At 43.6% G+C, this 14,180-nt stretch overlaps 1 protein-coding gene across 1 annotated transcript in view; it reads left to right on the plus strand.

The window, feature by feature from the left end:
* Positions 1-14,180, plus strand: part of LOC146009672 (protein-glutamine gamma-glutamyltransferase E-like) — a 33,707-nt gene that overhangs the window by 4,948 nt on the left and 14,579 nt on the right. The window contains exons 2-7 of the mRNA XM_083150129.1: positions 3,712-3,921; positions 4,811-5,053; positions 5,141-5,259; positions 9,542-9,670; positions 9,759-9,930; positions 11,741-11,879. Coding sequence (XP_083006255.1) covers positions 3,712-3,921; positions 4,811-5,053; positions 5,141-5,259; positions 9,542-9,670; positions 9,759-9,930; positions 11,741-11,879 — 1,012 coding nt within the window. The remainder of the gene's footprint in view (positions 1-3,711; positions 3,922-4,810; positions 5,054-5,140; positions 5,260-9,541; positions 9,671-9,758; positions 9,931-11,740; positions 11,880-14,180) is intronic.

The raw sequence follows: 14,180 nt of genomic DNA on the forward strand, positions 1-14,180 counted from the left end.
TGTATGGCCACCATCAGTACATATGGCTGTCAACTATAACACTGTCAACGTATTATAGGACAGCCATAGAAATTTACCATGAAACCATACACTAAGCCTGCACATAGAATAGTCTGAATCAATTGTTTTAATGAAAATATGATGTTAACGAGTTTTTAATTAGAGACCTTTTATAGCAGATTAATAATGCACAATAATAAACATATCAAAAGTTGTTTTTCCTCGTCTTTTAAAATACAGCTGCAAAACCCGATACTTAAAAAAAAAAAACCTTTATATATATATATATATATATGTTATTTATTAGTTCAGAGTAGAACAAACATCTTGTGTGCTCTAGAGCCCAGCAATAGTGCACAGGTAAGACCTTCATAATTGATACTACATATATTACCCCCCCATACATAACCCCCCTTTGAAACTTTTGGGATAAATTAGGCCAAATCATTGTACAATTACACCACAAGTGTCCTGACTTGTCTCGACTAGTGTATGTGTGATCATTTATCAAATGAAATGCCCCATTGCCTATAGACCACATTCATTCCAGTTTCTGGGACTTAAGATTCTCTCACAGCATTCTATATATATTATGGACCTTATTCAAGTCCATTCGCAGGGCCGCGTTTGTTCGCACGGGGCCGATGTTTGTTGTTTGTGCATGAGCAGTTGCTGGGTGCGTGTGGCTGCATCCTTGCAGGCGGAGGGTGTAGGGGGGGCGTGGGGCAGCAGGGTGGCCCATTAGCATATGGGAACGCCCAGCATTTCATGGGTGTTCCCATGAGAACGCTGGGCGTTCCTATGATAATGGGACAATGACGTGGGCTCCGGGGGCCAGCAGCTGACAGCAACGGATGTCAACTGTTCGCCCTCTTCTCTCAGAATGTGCATGCACATCTAAGGTTGCGAATGGATGTTTATGTAAAACATCCATTCACATGCCATGCAAACATACGCGTCATGCAAATGGAGGGCCGGCGTACCACCATTCGCAAGGCAGGATCTGGTTGTCTCGCAAGGATGTGAATTCGCATCCGAGCAAATCAACCAGAAGAACCCTCTATATCTGTAATGTCTGAGTAGCTTTAAACTGAAACTATGACATTTGAAAAGAGAAACTCAATCCATCTATTGCAGCGGTTCTCAAACTGTGGGTCCTGACCTTCTCAGTATGGGGTTGCAACTATTCAAATATCTGTTGAATTGTTTATTTTAGACTCTTCCCATCATGTTATGCCTCCCCAATGCTGCCATGCAGGTGCTCTCTGATGACTACACATGTTATGTGATCTTCTGCAGTAACTTTCTGGGGTCCCGTAATTATTTTTATTGTCTGATGGGGTCCCAGAGCAAAATAGTTTAAGGACCCCTGATCTATTGTATCGCATGGGATACTACATGTCAGCAATGTTGCGTTGATTGTTTTTATAGCGTGAGGAAAAATTATATTTTGAAAACCTTTTTCTTATTTTATAAAACTAAATTAAGTATTATCATCTGTCTGCAAATGAGATTTAATCAAACTATTAGTAATAGATAGAGCAGTGTGAGAGCTTTCTCTGTGAACATACTGTACTATACATATCTGGCCTTGGACCAGATGTATCAAGCTTCAAAAAGTGATACAGTGAAGAGTGATAAACAACTAGAAAATCAACTCCTACCTGTCATTTTTTCAAACCCAGTCTGTAACATGGCAGTTAGGAGCTGATTGGCTGGGTTTTTTTCACTCACCATTGTATCACTTTTATAACTTGATACATCTGGCCCCTTATATTTATTTAAACTCACTCCCGCTCTCTTCGCTAAACAAATTCATGCCGCCTCTCCTGCCAACTGGTTACTTCCTCCCATTCCTGGCTCCAAGATTTTGGTCTACCCCTCCCTATCAGACTCTACATCTGTTTATGCTCACTTCTGCCCCTTCTGTGTCACTCCTGTCTGTCTGCCCCTCCCCTTTAGAATGTAAGCTCTCATGAGCAGGGCCCTCTCTCCTCACGTTCTTTTCTTAGAATATATATTTTTCTGCCACACCAAGACCCCTTTTATTTGATTATACTCTGTCTTAAAATAGATTTATAAAAAAAAACATATTTTCTTATTTTATGTGATGCTCCTCGTGAGTTTTCAAAAGATTAAGCACCACAGGGTTTTTCTGCAGGTGCAACATTTTTTATATTTAATTGACCAGAGGATCTATCTTTTTTTTCTGGAGGGGGAGTGCTCCCTTTTTTTATGGTCAGACACCGGTGTCAGGTGTGTTACCCCCTGTGTGTTAAATAGTAGGTGAGGCTGAATAAAGACTTGCGTCCATCTAGTTCAACCTACTGTATGTTGGAGATGTGTGTGTCTGGTTTCAGCAGCAGGGAGAAATACATCTCCCAGAAACCTCATCCCCTCCCAGCATCCTTAATGACAACTCAGCATTGAAGGGAGCCTTAATAAACCAGTTCAATTAAATACTACAGGTATTAGAAGCACACATACCCATGGTAATTCATATTTTGTTGCAAGATTCTTGGGTACTTATATGTTAGTTGGGCGCCCACTAAGCTATTTGCTTAGTTTTCCGCGTCCACTTGCGGGGCTCGCTACGCTTGCCAGGCTACGGGCTCGGTGGCTCGCTACACTATATAAAATCAACTCCATGCCGACATGGATAGTGGGGGTATGAGCATACTAACTATAGTGGGCACCCAACTAACATATAAGTACCGATTCTTGACAAGCTTAATCCCACGGATAATTGAATATGCCTGATAATCTGCAATTGGGGAGTTTCATTGGAGCGGTACACATGCCAAACATAACACAGATGTCCTACGATAAGCTATGGGTGGAAATAGAATTCCCGTGTAGCAAAAGGGTGATAATATCACCCAAAGGGCCTTATTCTGATTGACTCGGACGGCTCCGTGTTCGGACGGACGGCCAAAGTTTGGTATTTGCGCATGTGCAGAGGCGTATCTGCGCATATGCGAACGCGTCGCACGTCTGAACACGGAGTGAGTTCTGTGCAGAAAATGATCAGTCAGAATCGTCCAAGCAGGGGGTGGAGAGGGGCGTGAAGGGCTGTTTGGGCTCATTACCATATGCGTACGCCCCGCGTTTCATGGGCGTTCCCATGAAAACGCTGGGCATACTTATGGTAATGCGGCCATGACGCACGTGTGGAGGGCGGACAGCTGACAAAGCCGGATGTCAGCTGCCCGCCCATACCCCTGCTTTCATACGGAAACTTGTCTGGAGAACTCGGTGCTGCCTGACCGCTCGGTCCATCATTCGAAGGTCGGGGACTATCGGATGATGGGGGAGTTTCCCCACAGATGGAGGAGGTGTTCACATGAAACATCCACTCGCGGTCCGTTCGCTCGGCGTCTTACCATGTTCGGACGGTGTGAGCGATCCGCACAGTAGGCGGGGCTAAGAACACTCGATTCCTGTCCGAAAATACGCATCCATCCGAGTCAACTAGAATAAGGCCCAATGTCCCAATCTGAAACTTAGCATGTTCACATTACATTTTCAAATGAAAATGAGGGTTATCCCTTCCCCTTCATACTTTCCGGGGGTGCTTAACTTTAGCAGGTATACCCATAAGTTATCTTTTTTCAGGCGATTGCCCCAAAAATTACTTTCATAAAATCTGTACTGCAAAACTGTTATGGTTGGCAATGAAACTGTTGGACATTAGATAAAACCCCATATTAGATGATAATATTAACGGTTGTATATATTTTATTTCAGGCCTACAGCTGAATAGTGTGAACTTGCAGCAAAGCAAAAATGCTTCTGCAAACAGAACCAGTGACTATGACACTAGCACTATGGTTGTGAGGAGAGGTCAGTCCTTTGAGATTATTATCACATTCAACAGAGCTGTCCAGTCTGGAGATAACCTTTCAATAACTGTAGAAACAGGTAAGTTTTATTCTTATTTGACTGTTATGGTAACTCCAATAAACACATACACAATACATTATAATGTAATATATCAATATGCTGAAATGGAGTTTGGTATATTAGATCAACAGTGTCTAGTTTGACCCCAAAAGATCAATAGGCAAGAGGTCGACCGAGACAAAAGGTCGATACAGAAATTGTTGACCAACACATGAAAAGGTTGACATGAAAAAGTAAAAAAAACTTATGTCAACCTTTTCATGTGTCGACTTCTTGCTTGGTCAACCTTTTGTCTATGTCAACCTTGTCGATGTTGACCTAAATACTGTAGATCTTCTATACTACACCCATTTGCAAATGCCCTCTACTACTATATGCATAGATACATTAACGATTGTAAAATACATTTGAGTAGCAGTGGCGTAGCTACATATGTGGCAGACCCTGTGGCGGCTTGGGGGAGCGGTGCCAGCTTGGTTTGTTGTGGGCACCGCTGGATGAACTGACAGGCAACCCAGGCAGCAGTGAGCTCTGAGCTGGTCCCTCCCTGTACATATCTAATGAGCAGGGACCCAGTGCAGTGCATATTGAATGAGCAGGTCCATGCCTGTGCATATGTAATGAGCGGGTCCCTCTCACAGCTCAGCCAAGCGCGCCCGTAGTCCATCGCCTCGCCCCTTCCCTTTTTTTGTGGCAGGGGGGAGAAAGATTTCTAGCTACGCCACTGTTGAGTAGTCAAGTAGTCAAACTAGTAACCATGATCTAGTGAACCGGTGTGTAGGTATGGAAGAAACGGTACCAATTGTTTCTTTACATATAGCAACTATGCAATGAGTTGGTACCCCAGAGATATCAAGAACAGATGTATGGAATCATAGATATAATGCATCATAATTGTTATTTTCAGGTCCTTCTGCATCTGAATCCAAAAACACAAAGGCAGTAATGCCAGTTTCCAGCTATGGGAATGGAACATCTTGGAATGCAGTACGCGGATCCAGGAATTACAACTCCCTGGCAGTTACCATCAATGTGCCAGTGAATGCGTGCATTGGGCAATACAAGATGACTCTACAGGTCACCAATGGAGGGCGCACCACTTCAGCCAGTCTAGGAAATTTCATTTTGATATTTAACCCCTGGATATCAGGTATTGATAACAAATTAATAACAAATAAAAAAGCATCCTGTGTGTATAGATATTTTATGCCTTGGAAATATACTGTTTCTTCCTCAGGTGATGATGTGTACATGAGCAGTGACTCAGAGAGACAGGAGTATATTCTTAATGACACTGGACTATACTGGTATGGAAATGTTAATGAATATGGAAGTAGAAGATGGGACTATGGACAGGTAATAGGATCATATAAAACAATCACATAAACTACAAAGAAATGTATTAATCTGAAAGATATACTGTATATGTAGATGTAATAAATATATGCAAAGATAACAATCACGGTGCCTGCCAGTGTGCAGCACAATGGCTGCTGTAAATAGCGTCCGGGGGGTGGCGGCACTCGGATAATAAAACATCTCACACAGGTAGTTGAACCAACGTGAACCAACGTTTCTGGGCCTCGGTGGCCCCTTTATCAAAGTGCAGGAAGAACAGCTTTGATAAAGGGGCCACCGAGACCCAGAAACGTTGGTTCAACTACCTGTGTGAGGTGTTTTATTATCCGAGTGCAGCCATCCCCCCGGTCGCTCTAATTTATATGATGGCACAATGGTTCAGTATTCAGTAGCACCATACATAGTGGATGGATGATACAGTAGGGTCACAAAGTACAGTGATGCAACTACAAACTACAAACAGTAGAAGATACCAGTTTTACATGTGCACACATAGGTGCCAATTCTGTGGGTGCTCAAGGGCCCAAGCACCCACGGAAATTGATGAGCACCCACGGGCCCAAGTCCCGCTGCTGGGCCGCTAAATTAACTTGCATAACTTGCAATTGCAGCACCCACATCACCAGACCCGCCACCTGAGAAACAGTATGCCGGGACGGCAGGAAGAGTGTATTCCGTCTGCGGAGTAATATGCGGATATTGGCGGGCCAGCCTGTGCATGCTCTGTGCATGCTGTGCAGCGTTGGCGTTTGATGTCCGGCGCCGCACAGCGCACATAGCGTGCACTGACTCAGTAGCTCAGCAGTGGCCCACCCGTGTCCGAATACACTCCCCCTCCCTTGTCGCCGGCACAAGTACTGTGGTGGCATGTATGTACCTGCACTGTGGGGGCATTTATGTACCTGGCACTGTGGGGGCATTTATGTACCTGGCACTGTGGGGGCATTTATGTACCTGGCACTGTGGGGGCATTTATGTACCTGGCACTGTGGGGGCATTTATGTACCTGGCACTGTGGGGGCATTTATGTACCTGGCACTGTGGGGGCATTTATGTACCTGGCACTGTGGGGGCATTTATGTACCTGGCACTGTGGGGGCATTTATGTACCTGGCACTGTGGGGGCATTTATGTACCTGGCACTGTGGGGGCATTTATGTACTTGGCACTGTGGGGGCATTTATGTATTTGGCACTGTGGCGGGCATTTATGTACCTGCACTGTGGGGGCATTTATGTATTGGGTACTCTGCTGCTGTAATTTGTAAAAACGGGAACTCTGCTTCCGTAAGTTGAATATTGGAGACAACTGTGCTGCGTAATATAAATTTATATTATTTTGTGACCACGCCCCTTCCCCATGAAGCCACTCCCCAATATTTGGCTTGAGCACCCACCAGCAAAAATATAAATCGACACCTATGTGTGCACATAATTGTAATCTGCAGATTATATACTTCATTTATGTTATGTAGAGACCAGTTAGAGAGGGACAGGGGAGCACGGCTGAGGGTTGCAGAGGTTGGAGCACTAGAGGTTGGTAGGTTTGAGTGAAGACTTGGTTTTATTACCAGCTAACTTATCTAGACTTTAGTAAGGCTTTTGACACTGTCTTAAATCACAGACTTCTAAATAAACTTGAAAGCATTGGATTGGATACTAATTAAATTGTAGGAATCCAATCTTTGTTGCAGGATAGAAAACAGAAAGTTGTAGTAAATGGAGTGTATTCACAGGAGGTAAAGGATACCTGAGGAGTACCCCAGGGATCTGTACTTGGATCACTGCTTTTAAATATCTTTATTGGTGTCATTGCAAATGGTATTGAAGGGAAAGTATGCCTTTTTGCAGATGACACAAAAGTATGCAACAGGGTAGACACATCATGAGGGGTAAAACAAATGGTGGGTGATCTAGGTAGGCAAGAGGAATGGTCAAGAGCATGGCAGTTACAGTATAATGCAAAATTAAAATGGAATCATGCACTTTGGCCTCCAGGCTAAATATAGTATTAATGGCCTTGTATTGGAAAATATGGAGGAGGAAGGGATCTAGGAGTCATTATTTCAGGTGACTTAAAGGCAGGTAGGCAATGTAACACAGCAATGAGGAAGGGGAAAAAACAACCTCTATACAGATAGGTCCTTGGTTAATTATTAAATAAATGACCATGGGACTGTGAGGGAATACTAAAAGCCACAATGCCATACTTGGATGTATTTAGAGGAGGTTGGCCGAGTGGGTGGGAGAGTGGAAGGGCATTCCAGAGGATTGGGGCAGCATGTGAGTAAACCGGGTGTTGGCTATGGGAAGATGGGATAAGGGTGGAAGGGAGTGTGTTTGGGAATAGGGCTGGAGATGAAGAGAGGGGAGGAGTAGTTGAGGGCCTTAAAGAGGAGCGAGGAGAGATTGAATATAGGACAGGGAGCCTGGGAGTGATTGGCAAAGGAGGTCAGGAAAAGGGTGTGGTGATAGAAGAAAACAAGACAGACAGCAGAGTTATAAACAGATTGAAGGGTGGCGAGGGAGGTGCATGTAGGGTGGCATCAGGCAAGTCCTATTACACAGTCACACATACACAAAATTGCTCCAAAATTAATGTTTAATTAAACTATAGAGCCTATAAGAATATACCTATTTTAATTATCTAGGAGATAAACACAAAATGTATATATACATATATATATATATATATATATATATATACACAAAGCTCCGACAAGCGGGGGGGGGGGGGGGAGCGGCACTCGGCGGTCTCCAACGTAGGAATAAACAGCAAGCTGGTAACTGATCAGTTGCCAGCTTGCTGTTTATTCCTACGTTGGAGACCGCCGAGTGCCACTCCCCCCCCCCCCCCCCCCCCCCCCCGCTTGTCGGAGCTTTGTGTATATTGTGGCTTCCAGGCCTCGTGGAGGAGGCACCGGGGCACCTACTATTTTTGACTGGAGTGCCTGATCATCTCTGCTTGCATATATATATATGTATATATAGAGCTGGCAGGATCAGCACTCCTTAAGACAAAATTGAGCTGCGCCGGTGCCTTCACAATATAAGAAATTGTATGTCCAATGATGGTGCGGCACTCATACCTTCAAATAATGAACACTTCACACTGTGGTAGTGATCAACGTTTCAAATTTATAACAAATTTTTCATCAGGAATTTGTTATAAATTTGAAACGTTAATCACTACCACAGTGTGAAGTGTTCATTATTTGAAGCTATGAGTGCCGCACCATCGTTGGATATATATATATAAACAAAGAACGGGGCGGCCCTCCGGTAAGTTCAAAAACCAAAAACTAGGTTTTAATAGTGCAGGTGATGGCAACGTTTCCGGGAAGCGCCTTTCTCAAGACAGAAAAACAACAAGAAACGTTGCCATCACCTGCACTATTAAAACCTAGTTTTTGTTTTTTGAATTTACCGGAGGGCCGCCCCGTTCTTTGTTTATATTATTGGGCAGGAGTCATCCTACATCTGGGAAGGCACCCAGACCATCAAAGTTTTCTTTCAGCAACAAGGAGTGCCGGACACCAGGGATTGCTATATAATATATATATATATATATATATATATATATATATATATATATGCCTGTTTATCAAGATATAACATTCTCTTTGGCCTATATACTAATGTAGCTGTAACGTGCCTGACGACCAACGTTAAGAAATAATGCCTTAATTCTTCATAAAAAGTGGAAAAAATACATTACGTTAAAGCCCATAAATTCCACATTAGTAGCAATTTCATTAAAACTATATCTTGCAAGTACATAACTTGCTAATTAAAAAATAATCTGTTTCATTGCTGCTTCACATTTGACAATACAGGTTGAGTATCCCTTATCCATAGTTTCCAGAATGTAAATACTGCACTACTGGGACATCTGTAACTGGCACTACTGAGGATATTATATGTAACTGGCACTATATACTGTATGTGCAAGAAAATGATTGATTTTTTTATTCAAATTCAGTGCCAGAGATTGTACACAAACTTTGTTTCATGTTTTAGAAACCTTGTTTTATGCACAAATAAATATATTTGTGTATATTTCAGGTGTTTGATCATGTTTAAACAACATAAATGCAAGATACCTCATTGAAATATAAAAATATTCCAAAATACAGAATAATCCGTTATCCAAAATTCGTCTTGTCCCAAGCATTTTGGATAAGGGATACTCAAGCTGAAATATATATTGTATATTACATTGTTTAACATTCATTCTCTATAGGGTTTTTACATAATATCACATTTTTCTTATCACCCAGTTTGAAAGTGAGATTTTGAGCATCGTCATCAGCATGTTGGACAGAAGTGTGGATTACCAGACGGATCCAGTTACAGAAGTTTCCCGCAGAAATGATCCCGTTCATGTGGGGAGAGTGCTGAGCGCTATGGTGAGAACAGCAGGAATTTCATATAATGTGAAATCATTAAATATTGCTTTGAAACAAACATTTTATAAATAAAAATATTATTATTTAGGTAAACAGTATTGATGACAAAGGGATCATTGTGGGGAACTGGAGTGGAGAGTACTCCGGAGGAGTGAGCCCCACACGATGGAATGGAAGTGTCCCAATCCTACGCCAGTGGAAGCAGAGTGGACCAGTTAAATATGGACAATGCTGGGTATATGCTGGAGTACTTTGTACAGGTTTGTAAAATGTAGTTGATTCTATTGCTAGTTATACAGCTCTCCCAGAAAGAAAAGCCGCCTGATTCTTTTTAAGATACTAGAAGTCTTTATGTGAAATGTGTATAAGCTAGAAAGACCAGAACAAGTGGTGATAGATTTACATCCTTTTTTTTATTGGCAAAAGTTTATTATTTATTTATATATGTATTATCAGTTATTTATATAGCGCACACATAGGGTGTTATTCTGATTCACTCGGAAAGGCACAATCACTCTCTAATGGACAAAACCATGTGCACTGCAGGTGGGGCTGATGTAACATGTGCAGAGAGAGTTAGATTCGGGTGTTTTATTGTTTCTGTGCAGGGTAAATACTGGCTGCTTTATTGTTACGCTGCAATATAGATATCAGTTTGAAGTACACCCCCACCCAAATCTAACTCTCTCTGCACATGTTACATCAGCCCCACCTGCAGTGCATATGGTTTTGTCCATTAGAGAGTGATTGTGCCTTTCTGAGTGAATAAGAATAACCACCATATTCCGCAACGCTTTACAGTGCATACTTGAACATTCACATCAGTCCATTCCCCGGTGAAGCTTACAATCTATATTGCCTACCACCTACACACAAATACATACAGACATTCTAGTGCTAATTTACCAGTATATTTTTGGATTGTGAGAGGAAACTGGAGTACCCGGAGTAAACCCACGCAAGCACGGGGAGAATATACAAACTCTGCAGAGTGCCTATGGTGGGAATTGAACCCATGACCTCATTACTGTGAGGCAGTAATGCTAACCATTACAACGTTGGTGCCGCCCCATTCAAACTTTCTTATCTCATATTTATAATGTTACTATGTACCTGTACTCAGAGCAGCTGAGAGCATGGCCGGGCCTGGGTACTTTTCAGGAGGAGTGGCCTAACTGTGGGAGGCATGGCCCTGTACCCTTAGAATAAAATACAGAGAAAAGACAGCACTTTAGCACCTCCCTGGCCACGCTGCAGCTCAGCACACAGCAGCACACCCTGTATTAAGAAGAGCTGCTGCCAGAGCCCCTCCATCAGATCTGGGCCCAGGTAATTGTTACCCCCTCTCTAAGTACCACTGCCTGTACTTATAGCCATGTGCACCTGTACCCCTGGGGTTTGGTGTGCTAAGGCACGGATGGTCACTAGAAATTAGTGGTAGAATACACACATGTATTTGTTTCATACGGTAGGATTATATATTTCTTACGTTTTTGATAAAAACAGATTATATCAAAAAAAGTTTTGCTCAATGTCATTAACATTGCCCGCTCCGGTGCATCAATAACTACCTCCCTTCTTGGCTGAACATGCAGCAGGTCAATTTGGCAATATACTATAGTCCAGGCATTCCCAACGACGGTCCTCAAGGCACACCAACAGTGCAGGTTTTGTAGATATCCAGGCTTGAGCACAGGTGACTTAATTAGAATCTGAGGGATTCTGATTAAACCACCTGTGCTGAAGCCTGGATGTCACTAAAACCTGCACTGTTGGTGTGCCTTGAGGACCGTGGTTGGGAATGTCTGCTATAGTCAATGACCCCCATGTTCAGCTGGTCCCGGTGACATCACTGAACAATATAATTTACCAATATTTTTTAATGTGTACACTCAATTCCCCACTCACACCCAAGATCGTATACTATATTGGCCATGGTGTTGGTTGTTTAGTGTGCATGGGGCTTAAGCTTTCATTTTTCCTACTTAAATGTAGCTTGTAGACCAGTATAGTATAACTATCCGACTTTTCAATAAATGTGGTAAATTAATTTATCATCTCATAATCCAGTACTCAGATGTTTGGGGATACCTGCTCGAGTGATCATAAACTTTGAATCAGCTCATGACACTGATGGGAATCTGGTTGTGAATAATTATTACGATGAGAATGGAAAGAAGAATGAAAGCATGACAAATGACAGTGTGTGGTAAGTGGCCTAAATGCATAATAACCAGTGGCAGCTACAGAGGAGGGACTGCAGCACAGTTCTGTCTCCCCATTTTAATTTTGAACCGTGCTGCAAAGTAACCAGAATGTAACCCCAATAAATTGTTTAAATTATTCCAGAACTGCTCTGTTAAAAGTTGCTAAATTGCAAACCTGTTTTGATAGGCACCGATAGTGCAGACTAAATTTGAGAGAAAATTCATTCTTGGGACCAGGTGACTTAATTACTACCTCAGTCATTTCAAGTTTAACCGTAGATCAGTGGGTCTCAAACTCGGTCCTCACACATTTCACATTTTCCAGGTCACCTGGCTGGTGCACATGTGCACTCATTACTCACAGACACATTTTTAAAGATTCACAGGTGGATCTAATTATTTAATTTGCAATGCTGTGAATTTCTGTAAATCATGCACTGTGTGGGGTCCTGAGGACCGAATCTGAGAAACTGTGCCAGAGAGGGTGCAGGGAATGCAGCTTCTTTGCAAATATCCTGTATGTTATTTCACAGCAGGGACAAGGTAATAGCTGCAACCATGACCTTGGCGGAGAGGGATCACACGCTGCCCTGTGTGTGTGTGCCAGAGAACTCATGGGGTAGCAGGCGTCCCTGGCACTGCTCATCATGGTAGAGGTATCTGATCGTAGCCTGTACCTAGCCCTGTTGCTGTCCTCCGCCGGGGTGCTTGTGGGCTGACAGGCAAATAGGCAGTGCAGGAAGTACCTGGACTGAAACAAAAGAAGGTTGCACACCAAGCTGGTAGAGACCCAGAAGAAGCTGGATCTGTCCTAAGGCTGCAAGTGAAAAGCCGGCTGCTGTCTCCTGTGTTACACTACTGCCTCTGATGAGTGCCTATTAAATTAAAGCAATGTGGCAAGTGGCATAGGGCAGTAATTTGGTTACATGTATTGTCACACATCAGAGGCAGCAGTGTAACACAGGAGGAGACAGCAGCTGGCTTACCACATTGCATTGATAGGCACACATCAGAGACAGCAGTGTAACACAGGAGGAGACAGCAGCTGGCTTACCACATTGCATTTATAGGCACACATCAGAGACAGCAGTGTAACACAGGAGGAGACTGCAGCTGGCTTACCACATTGCATTTATAGGCACACATCAGAGACAGCAGTGTAACACAGGAGGAGACAGCAGCTGGCTTACACATTGCATTAATAGGCACACATCAGAGACAGCAGTGTAACACAGGAGGAGACTGCAGCTGGCTTACCACATTGCATTTAGGCACTCATCAGAGACAGCAGTGTAACACAGGAGGATATATTAGCCCACATCTGTCACTCTGTGTGTATAATGCAGGGTGGAGTCATAGAGTGACAGATTGAGGATAATAGTGCCTCTAATCAGCGCCTCTATGACTCCGCCCAGCGTTATACACCGTCACATCATCATCGGTCTCGCACCCCCACAGCTGCGTATCACTCAACCGGTCCACCACTCCAACCCACACCACCCACACAGGGCACCCCCGCAGCTGCAACTCCACCACCCACAATATCCTTGCAACTGCCACTCCCCTACCCACACCACCACCAATCAACCTCCCCCACCCACGAATAGACTAGTCAGTATGTAATAGCCTTGCCCATGTTGGAGATGTTTCTCGAGGACCCCATTAATGGTAACCAGTATAGGCTATGAGTGTTGAGATGTTTCTGGAGGACCCCATTAATGGTAAGCTTTGAGTGTTGCTTAGTTCACAGTGGCGCTGATTCTGTGGGAGCTTAAGGGCCCGAGCACCCACGGAAATTGATAAGCACCCACGGATCCGAGTACCGCTGTTGGCCCGCCGTATTAACTTGCTAATTTGCGGCTGCAGCACCTGCATCGCCGGATCCACCACCTGGGAAACAGTATGCCGGGACGGCGAGAGTAATACGTGGATGTGGGGCTGGCCAGCCTGTGTGTGATCTGTGCATGCATCAGATGCCAGGCGCCGGCGCTGCACAGTGTGCATAGCACGCACTGACTGAGCAGCTCAGCTGCAGTCCACCAGCCCGTGTCCACTGCAAACCCCTTCCCTCGTCGCTGGCAAAGGTACTGTGGGGACATTTATGTACCTGAACTGTGGGGGCATTTATGTACCTGCACTAAATACCTACCAATACTCAAAAATAGCATATAACTTGGCATTTAGGGAATGCTGATTAGCTGGTACTTTATATCCCTCCCCTTTTTATCCCCTACAAGGCTTCGTACATTTCCCCATGTACAGTATGTCTTAAGATAAGTACAATTTCTTGATTGATTTTCACA

This window comes from Crinia signifera, chromosome 6 (assembly GCF_055691185.1).
Source record: "Crinia signifera chromosome 6, ASM5569118v1, whole genome shotgun sequence".
Taxonomy (NCBI): domain Eukaryota; kingdom Metazoa; phylum Chordata; class Amphibia; order Anura; family Myobatrachidae; genus Crinia; species Crinia signifera.